Raw genomic sequence first — 13,666 nt, 5'->3', positions numbered from 1 at the left:
AATTTCAATAAAAAAATTATTACAAACTTTCAATTTGAAAAATTCAACTCAATGTGAGTTGGAATGAAAGAAACTTAATATCATCAAACTTGCAATATTCAATCAAGCATTATCATCTAAAATGATTATAATAAAGGGAAGAATCGGCTTATACATGTAGTGGGTAGGTAATTCACTAATGACGCATCACCACGTCTGAACTACTGAACAGTTTAACTTGAAGTTTTGCATATGGATTCTTCATTCACCGAGGTTGGTTATATGCTTATTTTCAAATCTTCAAGATTCAATTTAGTCAAGTTTCCAGTTTGTCAAGTTTCCAGACCCTTGCGGAGCACAGGGTTACCTGCTAGTACTTAATAGTTCTCTGAAATGATTGTATGCTGTCTGATAACGTGTTTCATCTTTCCAATCGTGAGACAGATGTCAATCTTTGTCTGCGTAATATTCCTGGGCGTTTTAAACTGTCAAGATTGCGATTGATTGACTCCCAGGGAATAACAAATGGAAAAATATGGCTTGTCGCCCTCTTCCATTTCCTCCTCCTTACTCTTTCCTTTCTTCTCCTTCTCCTCCCGCTCACCATCCTCCTACTCCTTCCCCTCCTCCTCCTCATCATCATCATCATCCTCTTGAGACGTCTGGGGCCAACACCCACTCCATTAGCCTCAATCGAACAGCAGATTCAAATTAAAACATCATCTCTTTCTTCTACTCGAGTTGCGGATTCGATTGTAGTCGCCAATAGACCCAATCATCTCTCGTTCAATTTTTAAAAAATTAATGAATAATGTTTATTTGATAGATGGAATTCCTACATAAGCATTGAGAATTTCTAGAAGAGGAATTGAATTACATCTCTACGGATTTCCGCCATCTAATAATGTAGAAAAAATTGAAAGTTTGCTGCCACAAGTGTGTTGAATAATATTTGAAATCATCATAAATGAATATATTGATAATGAACTATTGATTATTTTTTAATATCAATTCAGTTTTATCACTAAAAATGAAATATTAATAATCTTATAAAGTTCATCTATGTGAAACCATTATTGTAATCCACCCATACAGTATAATACTTATCAAATCATCATTTATGTTATTATTGTTCTCAAATTTAATATTGGGTATTGATGTAGCATATTTTTAATCATATTGAGTATCAAGCCAGTAGTGTTATTGATAACCAAATATAAATACTTCCATAATCTAGATTTATAGAACCATTATTGTGATTCTATTTCATATTGAATCACCCATTGTAAGCCCTATTTATATGCATCAACTATGAAATACATTGTAGATTGTATCTGATCTGATATGGTTGTTTGTTTCAGGTGGCGAGACAGTGTCGATCTTTATGCAAATGCTACGACCAGAATCGTGCTGAGTGGTTAGAGACGACCGGATTCACACCGTATCGTGCCCCGGTTCACACTGCCCCAATCGCGATAGTGCCAGTGATCAGTGAATTTCAGTGAACCAGTGTCTACATGTTGTGCGGTGCCGACGTTGGAATGTGTCTCATCCGAGAAGAAAATGTGATCTAAAAACGCCGTGAAACTACTAGAGTGCAGCCGAAGCAGAAACCCAATCAGGAAAGTCATGTACTTGCTGCTCAGGTAATTGCAATGTCGTTCATTTACATAAATTGATCAGTGTGCTTGTGCGGCCTATCTGCTGGCATTGTCGTAGTACAATTGCAATTCGGCGCTCTTGTCGCCTATCGCTTTGCTAATTGAATGCTGACCTAAATAACACAATTCAGCCTGAGAGAAAAGCGCTTTGTTATCTGCAATATTGGCGCTGTGCTGGGCTGGATGGGCAAGAAGTATGGTGAGTATGTGGGAGGAGACATGCATGTCAAAAAGGACATGAAAGGAAAGGGTATACAGAATAGTATTAAAGGTAAAGGAGAAGGAACGGGGAAGGAATAGGAAAAGAAAAGGGATAGGAAAAGAAAAGGAATAGGGAAGGGTGATGGAAGGGTATGGAAAGGTGGAGAACGGGTGATGGAAGAGTATGGAAAGGAAAAATAGCATGAACTCTGTTGTAGTTGTGACATTCTGTTCCAACTATAAAAGAGTTATTTCAGAATGTTTCGTTATTAAAAACAAGAAAACAACATCAATTTCAAATAATAGGAGGAATTGTACAAGGAAGCAGGATTATACAGGAATAAATTATCACTGAATAATCCAAACTGATCAAAGTGCTAGATATCAGTAAAATTCTTGATATCTCTTGAGGAAATGTTTATTCAATAATTTTAGATAGCAGAGAAGGGAAGATATGATAAGAAGATATGGAAAAAACTATTAAGCCGGGAGGATGAAGATTATTGAGAATATAGAAATTATCGAACGTATTTAATGTGAAGGTCAACATTTGATGGATAGTATCAATGGTCAACATAGAGAGGAAGTATGAAAGCTATTGAGCTTCTGAAGAGGTTGAAATATACCAAAAGTAGGATAGGATATTGAAACTGGAGCGTGAAGAAAATTAAATGAATGAAAGAAACAGCATTTTTAATCAAATTGTTGTAGTGAAGTTGCTGATGACTGGTTGTTCCTGGTCCACCTTATACATGGCAACCAATTTCCTTATTGAATTCTGTACTTTCCAATCCAATATACCCCCATAATGATATTCTCATTAATGCATTCCAATATTTGAACTAGCATGATGATATGAACCGTAGGTTACCTTTATCATAAAAGATAAAGGAAACGCTTCCTTCACTTTTATTCTATGAGATAATAAACTTTACCCTTTGCGCCCTTTTTATTTAATGTGAAGATGGCTCACCAACTCTCCTGTCCAGTACAGCTGGACAGCGCCATTTTCTTATTCCACTCGTATTTAACTGCATGCAAGTCAACGTCTGAACTCTCCAGTCCAGTACAACTGGACAAAACTAAAATGCTCGATTCGGTCTCCTGTCCAGTAGTGCTGGACAACTACAGAGTGATAAACTTTTCTGTCTGTAATAGTATATTTCGCACCTAGGGCCGAAAATGAGATATTTCCGGCTCGAAATCGGTTTTTAAGTCCGAGGCCGTAGGCCGAGGACTAGAAAAGATTGAGAGCCGGAAATACATTTTTGCCCATGGTGCGAACGCTATTTTTCGCCACACCAAAAAAAAACTTCCCAATATATAAGAAATTAAAAAATAAATAAAATTCAAACAGCCTATTTTGATAGTTTGAATCTTGGTTATGACAACTTTCACTGTCAATTAATTTCAATATTACTAATTAATAATTTACAATAGTGACAATATTTTTATACTATTAATATTTCGAATAATTGTTTGAATTTTTATAGCTCGCGCTTTGCGCCTGGTGCAATATCTCATGGATAGATGGATGAATAGAATTTTCATTACTATTTTGAAATAATGTGATCAAAAAATTAATATAATTGCATATTTCACAGTTTTGTCTCAAAATATATCTAAAAAATTGATTGAAATTCAAATTACGGTAACTAATATAAAAAATAGCTAATAAAAGTCGAAATTCATCGACAAAAAAATTGTCACTGACCGAGGTTCAAACCTAGATCATGTTTGTAATTCACTGAGCTTTGAGTTCTGATGTATTACGCCTTTATGCTCTCGGCCATTGCATATTTTTGATCAAAGAGGCCTGTAAGTCAGGTAACGTATGTAGGCTACTATAATATAGTGTAGGCTATAGCGGCAAACTTGAAGCCGGTTTGCCGGCATTTTCACAACAAAATATTGCTCTGAAAATAGTTAAATCATAGAGAAAACATTCGAAGATTCAATCTTGAGTGGGCCTAATGTTTTCTCTATATGGTTTGATATTGAAGAAAAATTATCTAAAAGTTTTAATAATGAATTACGGAAAAATTACTAGGAATTTTTCAGTCAAGGCTGAGTTTCACCAGTAGGCTTACCTTAAACTTTAGATCTATGCTGTATTTTCCTATTATTATTGTTGATTGTATTGCATTAAGAAGTGGAATTCGATAATAAAAAAGAAACAATTATTACTCTACCTCACTTTTAAATATTGATACAATTATTGTACTTTGATTTCAAATTCAATTCTTCACTTTTAAATACTTGCGATACGTACCTTTCTGACAATGGACAATGCAGCCAACATTATATTGTTGAGGCTATGAAGATATCATCGTATTCTATTGTTTGATATCAAAAACACAATAATAAATATTAAATTATGAAACAGTAATTCATAAAATATATTATAGACATGATACCGCGATTCACGATACATAATTATATAGATTATTACAGTCGTTAGGAGATTATCTCTATGATTTTTGTGAGATCGGACACGATCAGCTGTTATTCAAGGTCATTTTACAGCCCTATTTTACGGCCTGGTCGGAAAACAATCACTTTCGGCCTCCATATGACGCACGTAAACCAGCTCATTACATCCAAGTGTGGCGAAAAAGTATCTATTGTTTTTACATGTCTGATTAGTGCTGGAACCTGGTGGTAATATATGAAACTACTATAACCACAAGTTTTTGTTTCGTGTCTCTTCATTATAGTAGTGTATTGTTGGTTCTGACAGACATGTGACTTAACCTTCATGGAGTACTGTTTTGTTCTGTTATTATTTTTAATATTATTGATCAATATTTTCTCAATGGCTGACCGGGAACTTAATTCTGATGAAATAGGAGATGTCTTGGAAGAAGAAATATCAGAATATATTTCAGAAGGCGGCAGTGACAACGAATATACTGTTGAAGATAGTGATCACTGTTTTCTTATCATTCATACCTTATTTATTCAGTTTTAACATTGTTGTATTATCTATTAATATATCATGCTATGCTGTTTATAAATTGTTTGGAAAACAGAAATTTAATACCGTACATATATTTGCTATATTGGTTACAATGTGTGATAAATAGGTTCATCTGTAGATCATACATAATATATAATTGGGTATCAAATATTGGCATAATTTACAAATATGCCTGTTTCTCCTTTTTTATAACATTTTTTGTCATTCGACTCCTATGGCCTATTTATTAAAATTCCAGAATTGATAGACTATAATATATTTTATTAATAAACATTTTTAAAGGATATATTAAAAACAAGTTTTGAAGAGTCAATTTTTTGAATATGAAATTTGTAGATTAAATGAGATACACAAAATCTAAAACCTGTCTCTTTCAGTGATAAAAGCACTTGTTTGCAAAAACAATTCCGAGCTGTAGAGGAATCATGGGTGACTATTATTACGAGTGGGAGAGGAATTGTGCCTTGTCCAGTAGTACTGGACAGGAGAGCTGTGGGGATAGGCAGCGGCTAAACAATACCGAGCTGATGAATGAATCCTTCATGTCCAGTGGTACTGGACTGGGGAGCGCAAAGGGTTAATCTGTACCCTCACTATTTAGGTGACTATAACTTCATGTGAATCAACTTCAGATATGCAACATGAACAATAGGCATATATAAGGAAATACATATCTGGAATGAATATTCGATTATTATCCATGATGAAACCAGGGGTGTTCACCGGGGGGTATCAAAGTTGAAAAAAGGTCGGTCAGCAGTGTTTGAAATGAGTGCTGAAAACCATTATAGGGTTCTTTATGAAGGTATAGGAGCTGAAGTTTCAATAAATTTAAGGTGAGCACCCCTGACGAAATAAATGTATAACGAACAAAAGTCACGAATAACGACATTTTGCCTGCTTTCTCATAATGATAGAGATAACAATAATTAACAATAAGTAGATTATTAAAGCTTACGTGTGTCAGCGCAGTTCCTCAATTTCCAGTAAACACTGAAAAATAATGAAATATGAAAGAAATAAGATCCTGTTTGTGAAAAAAACAAGAATTTGTTATTGTAAGGTTCACTTGGAAATGTTAATATGCCTTATAGATGGCATAAATGCTACCCATTCAACTAATGCTGTCAACCAATTCTGACAGTTTAGGGTAAATTTTCAGCTAGAAATTTCTGATGCAAACAGAAAAGAGATAGTAGTGAACTCATGTGTTTTGTGAGCTCTAATCGGTTGGGAAACACCAGAAGGCCTACTCTCACAATATACGACAACACAAGTATCTCATTCACAATATATGACTGGAGAGTGGAGTTCATTCCATTCAGTCAACGGCACAGAAGCGATCCACATCAAAGTAAGCTGCGGTCATTAAAATTGTTTCTTCATTCGAGATCGAAATACAGGACTCTTCTGAAAGCATGAGGACTTTGTGTGATGTCATCCACGGAAAACGCCAAAAGTAGACTATTTTGACACTAAACACATGCCTTTTGAGCCATTGGCAACATGCAATGCTTAGCAATATGCTTCTGTTTCAGCCTGTCTCAGCGCTAAACCCAGTTTTGTTTACTTTTGACAACACATTCAAAATAATCCATTAAAACAGCTCTTCATTATTCAGGGATCACGGAGTTTTAATTTTGCTGCTGAGTTGGGATAAACTACAGATTAATTCAATTCAGACAGTCAGCACTCTATATACATAACATCAATGCTTCACACGCAATCAATGCTGAAAGTTCGAGGTGTATCTCAGTATGTTGGTTCTTCGTTGAAGTATTTTAATACTGTGAAATAACGCTGAAGTTCACTGTTATATCTGATGAATTTCAATGTTCCTAACTTTGAAATGAACGAGCAAAATGCTGACGACAATGACCAGTGACTGCAGCTAAAAATAGCTATAAAATCAACCTTTTTGGTGACGTAAATGCCAATCAAACTCTAGCTAGTCCACCAAAAAAATAGTAACCATGCATTTCATTTGAATTTGAAATGTTGGGTTGGAGCTGAAATATCCATAATGAAATTGAGTGCTTGAAAAATGTTGATAATTTTCACTTTAAACTTTATTTCACTATCTGATAAAATGATTATTCATCACATTCAGATTTAAAAAGTTGGTTTGGAGCTGATATAGCCATTACCGTACTTGAAAAGCTTATTTTTTGTAGCTTCCATTAAAAATGTTGGGTTCACAGTTGAAATTCTCATTGACTCGGATGTCAAAGTGGGATTCAACCGTTTGCATTTCTATGATTAATTTGCTACTACTCTGTTTTATCCAGATGTCTCTGTCAACATAACTAATATCTGTAGATCCGTATTCATAAAATATTATAGTAACTGATTTAAAGCTATTCTAGTAGTAATTGCTTGTTAAACCTAAAAATTCTTAAATGACTACATACCTTATATCTGTAGGTCATATTCATAAAATATTATAGTATCTGATCAAAGCAATTGCTTGTTAAACCTAAAAAATCTATTGACTGATAAGAGTAGGTTAGTATCAACTTTTTGGAGAAATCCAACATAAATCTTGAATTAATCATAGCCACTTACTCTTTTACTCTTTCTAGAATAAAAAAAATCGAGTTTAGTTATTGTAGCGGTATCAATCTGAACAATTTGACTAAATGAATTGCTAATATATGTGAAGGTGATATTGTGGTAGTTATCCATACTGGATGAAAGACTACAAATTTCCAACCACTGATTTATTAAAAAACAAGATACGAATTTCGGTTGTTACACCATAACGAATCTCTGGTGAACTAAAACTACATTTAAGAGGAGCAGTATTCACAATCAACGTTAAAGCTCTTGTATGAACAGCTAATTGGGAGGGGCTTGTTTAAGCCAATGGCAGACGTTCACCTTGATAGGTCACGGCTTCCACCAATACTATAGCTCGGCCATAACTGATAATAATACTGTTGCTATTTACCTCACTCAGTTTTTCATAGATTGATAATAGTGTAACAGCCGGAACCGGTATCTTGATTTTCAATAAATCGTTGGTTGGACAATATCTTAGGACACGCCTTCTTATCTACTACTCGAATTCATATTCATTCTACAATTTATGAACTTTTGACATTCCTCATTAATAACATGATAACTTATCATTCAAACAATAATTCTGACCGTTTAGAGTGAATCTCTCTTTAGACACAAATGAGATTGAAAATGTTTATTCAAGCTGCTGAAACAATTCAAAGATTTCGTTCAATTACAAATAACTCACAATTAAATTACTTCTCGAAATGGAATCCTTCTACAGAAAGTGGATTTTAATTGAATTGGAATCGAGGAAGGTGGAAAACTTCTTCTTTTGTATTTGAAAGGAACTCTAAATTATCAAATTAATATTATTCTTTCTTTCCAGAGAATTCAATTTTTTGTCCTCTCATGTCTCACCAGCCAGAAGGGTTGTAATAATAATTTTTTAATTTCCTTTTAGAAAACAGAGATTTCAACCAGCATTTGATTTTTTTCGAATTATCTTCTTGAAGGTCTTTCAGCTTCAGGAAAATGGAGTATGGGATTGAATCTTGCTATAGTGAGATTTGTATTAAACTGTTCTCATCCATCATAGATAGAAACATTCAATTTATAATTGAAATTATCATGAAATCCATAATCTCTTTCATATTTTTAAAATCATTCATCTATTTCTCAAAATCCCATTTTCTGAAATCTTCCATTGAAAAATGGAATAAATAATATGATTCATATAATTAATACAGTTTATATGATTGTTATAATCTATATAAATAATCTATTAACATGTTATGTTTCATTTTCAATTAGTCCAGGTACTGATGCCAGTAAACTACTCTCTCAATAAATTTATATTCACAATAGAAATCATTTTCACTACTCTAGTAAAGTTTAATAATTATCAATTCAGCAATGATGATAATGATTTCTATTGCCAAATAATATAGTTATGCTTGTTTAGGAAATGGAATAGTTTTAGGCTTGAAATAATTATGGTTGAAAGATTCAGTAGCTGTACTCATTCATTGGAACTCAAACACATTGGAAATATCGAATCAAGCGGTTCCAAAGAAAATCTCGTTTAGTTTAGCCACATGTAGTTGGGTAGTGGTGCCTACACGTGGGGGGGGGGTGATGGACGCAGACTGCGTCTTGGAAATTCTTGGGAGAGGGTGATTGAAAATCAAATCCAAGTTTCCAATTCGAAGAAACCAAGAAACATAATCAAATCTTCACCCAGGCACAATCTACAAGAGCAAGTTTCTAGTGTTACCATGTGAGTGACTTGATAGTATTGAATTATTACATTTTCCTAATAACGATCAGCATAGGCTATTGTTCTCCGTAATCATAGTTTTCAATATAAAATTTGATGATTTATTATGGTACTACTGTATAAAGAATTTGAATTTGGAGTAGCATTGTATTATTACCATAGAGTACCGTACCATAGTAAAGATTAACCGTAGTATTTCATCTTAGATCTGATGATTATTATTCTGGTACTTCTGTATGGAGAATAAAAATTTGGAGTACCATTGTATTACCATAAAGTATCATGCCATAGAGTAATCATAGTAGTATTGATCTCAAAACTGATCATATTATTCTGATACTAGAGAGAATTTGAATAATTCAAAGTTATGAATCATGTTATTGGTGATATTGCGAAAATATTGTGATATTTATTCAAAAAACTTTTTCGATTACTGACTGGATGTTCACGATGGAAGTTCATGATGAAATCTCGATAAATATTCGCCAGTGACATGAAATCAGCTCACAGATGTCCCTTGACGTTACCGGGACGCCAATTATCGTCGCTTGTAATAACAGTATAGCCCCGCAGATTACTGGTATCAATTTTTTTTTCGCCACAAGCCAAGTTGATGAATAATACAGAGACTATTCGTTTGGTAGCATAAAACTGCATTTTCTCTCAACGGTGGAAATTCCGTACGCGATTCCTTTGTTGAGATTCAGGACTCTGATAGGACGGGAAAAACTTACTCGTTCCTTCACTGGAGAGCCTCAGGCTGCTTGAATCAGGCAAGACTACACAAGGCTCCATGTAAAATATTCCAGATACGTTGGAAATGATCTCGTAGAATAAGACGGAAATTCTGAGCTTGAAATCATTGCAAGAAAAGTCTTGGGAAAAGTTTACAAAACATAGTTTGTGAATCATATTATTGTAGAGTAGTTGAGATTTGTTTTATTCTACGTGATTGTACTGGAAAATAGTTTCAACTTTAAATCAAGATAGGGCAGATCTTCTACGAGAATTGTTATTCATAACAAACTCAAACAGTGCACTATTATAGAGATCAAATTATAAAAATCTGGTGTGGCGCACTTACACAATTTTCCTTGCCGTTATGAAAATTATTGATCACCTGACGCTAGTGTTCCGGCGCATCTGAAGTCTTCTGTTCAAAGATTTGATCCAGCTGGTAACAGGGCAATAACGCTGGAGACCCACGAGGTCTGCAATCTCTTCATAGTGAATCATTTAATATAATCAACAGTTGCCAACAGTTTGCAATTGGATAATCAAATTTTCTCGAATTTCGAGCTTATTTTTAATTTTAGGTGAAAATGTTACTGAACATTAATTGTAGAGATTCTCATGCTCAATCTTTTCCACTCGAATTTATTCGTTTAAATTGTATCTGAAGCCTGATAATTGAGAATCTAAAATCAAACTTCGCATAGATGGGGCGGAGCTCCTGAAATTTTTACAGATATGGGACATGTGGCAGTTGATAGAGCTTATCGATGACTATTTCAGTTATAACTTTAATCAAAATCGTTGGAGCCGTTTTCGAAAAATCGCGAATAACTCTGTTTTTGACATTTCCGCCATTTTAGCCGCCATCTTGTATCGCATTTGATCGAAATTGTTCGTGTCGGATCCTTATATAGTAAGGACCTTACGTTCCAAATTTCAAGTCATTCCGTTAATTGGGAGATGAGATATCGTGTACACATACGCACATACACTCATCTACACACACACACACACACACACACACACACACATACATACCAATACCCAAAAACCACTTTTTTGGACTCAGGGGACCTTGAAACGTATAGAAATTTAGAAATTGGGGTACCTTAGTTTTTTTCGGAAAGCAATACTTCCCTTACCTATGGTAATAGGGCAAGGAAAGTAAAAAATCTGGTGTGGTACACTCACACAACTTTCCTTGCTCATATTCGAAACTACGATCAGACTTTTGTATATGTGTATATATAATTGTTTTCAGAGTACTTTTTCCTTTGTGTAAATTGTGAAATTCAATGATTTTTTTAGTCGTCATTTTTTTAAAGTCGTCAAAACAGCTGTTCTACAGATGAAATATCTCGACTATGTGTTCTTTTTATGAACTGCTCTACCTACCTACCTCATGCATGAGAAGGAGGTTACAAAGTCCATTTCTCAAGGATGGGGTGGACCCCCCATTAGTTTCCCAGGAAGGAGACCCATGCCAGTTAATAGAGCTGATAAATAACTATACAGAGTATGAATTTGAAAAAAATCGGTCAAGTTATTTTGAAAAAATCGTGAAAAACATGGATTTTTAGTCATTATCCGCCATTTTTCTCAAGAATATTACGGAGCTCCTGAAATTTTCCCAGAAATGAAACTTATGCCAGTTGATAGGGCTTAAAAATAGCTATCCATGGTATAAATTTGAAGAAAATCGTTGGAGCCGTTTTCGAGAAAACCGTGAAAAACATGGTTTTTTAGTCATTTTCCGCCATTTTTCTCAAGAATATTACGGAGCTCCTGAAATTTTCTCAGAAATGAGACTTATGCTAGTTGATAGGGCTTATAAATAGCTATCCATGATATAAATTTGAAGAAAATCGTTAGAGCCATTTTCGAGAAAAACGTGAAAAACATGGTTTTTTAGTAATTATCCGCCATTTTTTCCGCCATCTTGAATTGAATTTTATTGAATTTCTTATTGTCGGGTCCTCATGGTATAGGGACCTTAAGTTTAAAATTTCAAGTCGATCGGTTAATTAGGAATGTAGTTATCGTGTTCACAGACATACACACACACACACATACACACACACACACACATACACACACACACATACACACACACACACATACACACACACACATACACACACACAGACCAATACCCAAAAATCATGTTTTTGGACTCAGGGGACCTTGAAACGTATAGAAAACTTGAAATTGGGGTACCTTAATTTTTTTTGGAAAGCAATACTTTCCTTACCTATGGTAGTAGGGCAAGGAAAGTAAAAACAACTCCTACAGTTCATGATGTTCTTAACAGATAGGCCTATAGAAGAATAAACTTATGTTTCATATCTCAGATCTGATCCAATTGGTACAACACTGATGGTCGTGTTAGATAAGAACGTATGAATTTGTAAATATGGTTATAATTGAGAGATGGATAATATGCACAAATAATTATAGACCGTCGGACATTTGGGGAAAAAATTGATTCTTAATCCTTTCCAGTGATTCATTCATTGTGGGAGAACATGAAAAAGCAGTCAATATAATCATATTATTTGTATGGCTTTTATTGGTACAAAAAAGGTTACATTTTAAATTTTTTTTTGCGAGTATTTTTTTGCTAATCTCTGTATCAAACTTGTATGTGTGTGTAAAAAAAAATTGAAATTGGTGTTTCATTGGTGGGGAGTCCCTAACGGAAGTTCCACCTCACCCTGAGTATAAAATAATAAAGCCGTCAATGAGCCTCACGACCGTTAGTTATCTGACAATATAAAATGGTTACATTTTACATTTTTCGCATGTATTCTTTTTGTTAATCTCTGTATCAAACTTGTATGTGTGTGTAAAAAAAATTGAAATTGGTGCTTCGTTGGAGGGGAGTCCCTAACGGAAGTTCCACCTCACCCTGAGTATAAAATAATTAAAGCCGTCAATGAGCCTCATGACCGTTAGTTATCTGACAACATAAAATGATATGAGATAAGCCACAAATAAACATAATCAATCTCAAACAAGAGTTTCAGGTGATTTCCAAAGTAATTTGCATCATGAATTTATTGACAAAGATTTTCCACAATATATTTTTATGTATCAGTTTTTCCTGTGCTATAAACAATATATTTTACTTCCAGCGTTTTAATCCTCTGAATCCGATATAATTCTGTGTTGACACATTGACAGCAATGAAATAATAACGGTAAGTAGATACTTCACCCAATCATGGTATATTACTCCACTTTATTGGTGCTTTTAATTATGGAATAAGAGAATATCCTTGAAGGTAAACATCTTCTATCCTCTTGGAATAATAATTCTGAGACAAGAACGTTCCAGAAATATACCTGTATGAATGAGAGATATTATGTGATATTCAATGTGATATGCGAACCTCAACAACCACTATCTTGTCGAGATTTATACATCTTCGGAGAATAACACTGCTGACACATGAAAATTATCCTAATGTATCCGACGCAGCTTAGGACTAATCCTCAAATATCCATCATCAATTCATGTGTGTCCTTAATTTCGACTAGAAACAGTCGCTCTTAAAATTTGCGTCAATTGTGACAGAAGTTTGCTATTCAATCTTCCAAATTGAAGTGTTGTCATTATCGCTCTGGGGAATTGAAAGCACTTGTACCTTCCGCTTCACTGCCATTGTTATTTGAAAATATGGAAGCTACAGTAAGGAGACGGAGAGAAATAACCCATTGCAATAAATCACCACCCTAAGTATCGCTGTATTCACTTCTATCAGCATTTGTTGAATAGGAATCCTTGGTGCTATTTGTAAGGGGTGCTGACAGTATAACGTGAATTTCA

At 34.3% G+C, this 13,666-nt stretch overlaps 1 protein-coding gene across 1 annotated transcript in view; it reads left to right on the top strand.

The window, feature by feature from the left end:
* LOC111049685 (thrombospondin type-1 domain-containing protein 4) overlaps window positions 1-13,666 on the top strand; it is a 488,755-nt gene that overhangs the window by 35,060 nt on the left and 440,029 nt on the right. The window contains exon 2 of the mRNA XM_039420017.1: window positions 1,341-1,625. Within this exon, the coding sequence (XP_039275951.1) occupies window positions 1,609-1,625 (17 nt within the window). The 5' untranslated portion in view covers window positions 1,341-1,608. The remainder of the gene's footprint in view (window positions 1-1,340; window positions 1,626-13,666) is intronic.

This window comes from Nilaparvata lugens, chromosome 2 (genome assembly GCF_014356525.2).
Source record: "Nilaparvata lugens isolate BPH chromosome 2, ASM1435652v1, whole genome shotgun sequence".
Taxonomy (NCBI): Eukaryota; Metazoa; Arthropoda; class Insecta; order Hemiptera; family Delphacidae; genus Nilaparvata; species Nilaparvata lugens.
This window is presented reverse-complemented; position numbering and strand designations above follow the sequence as displayed.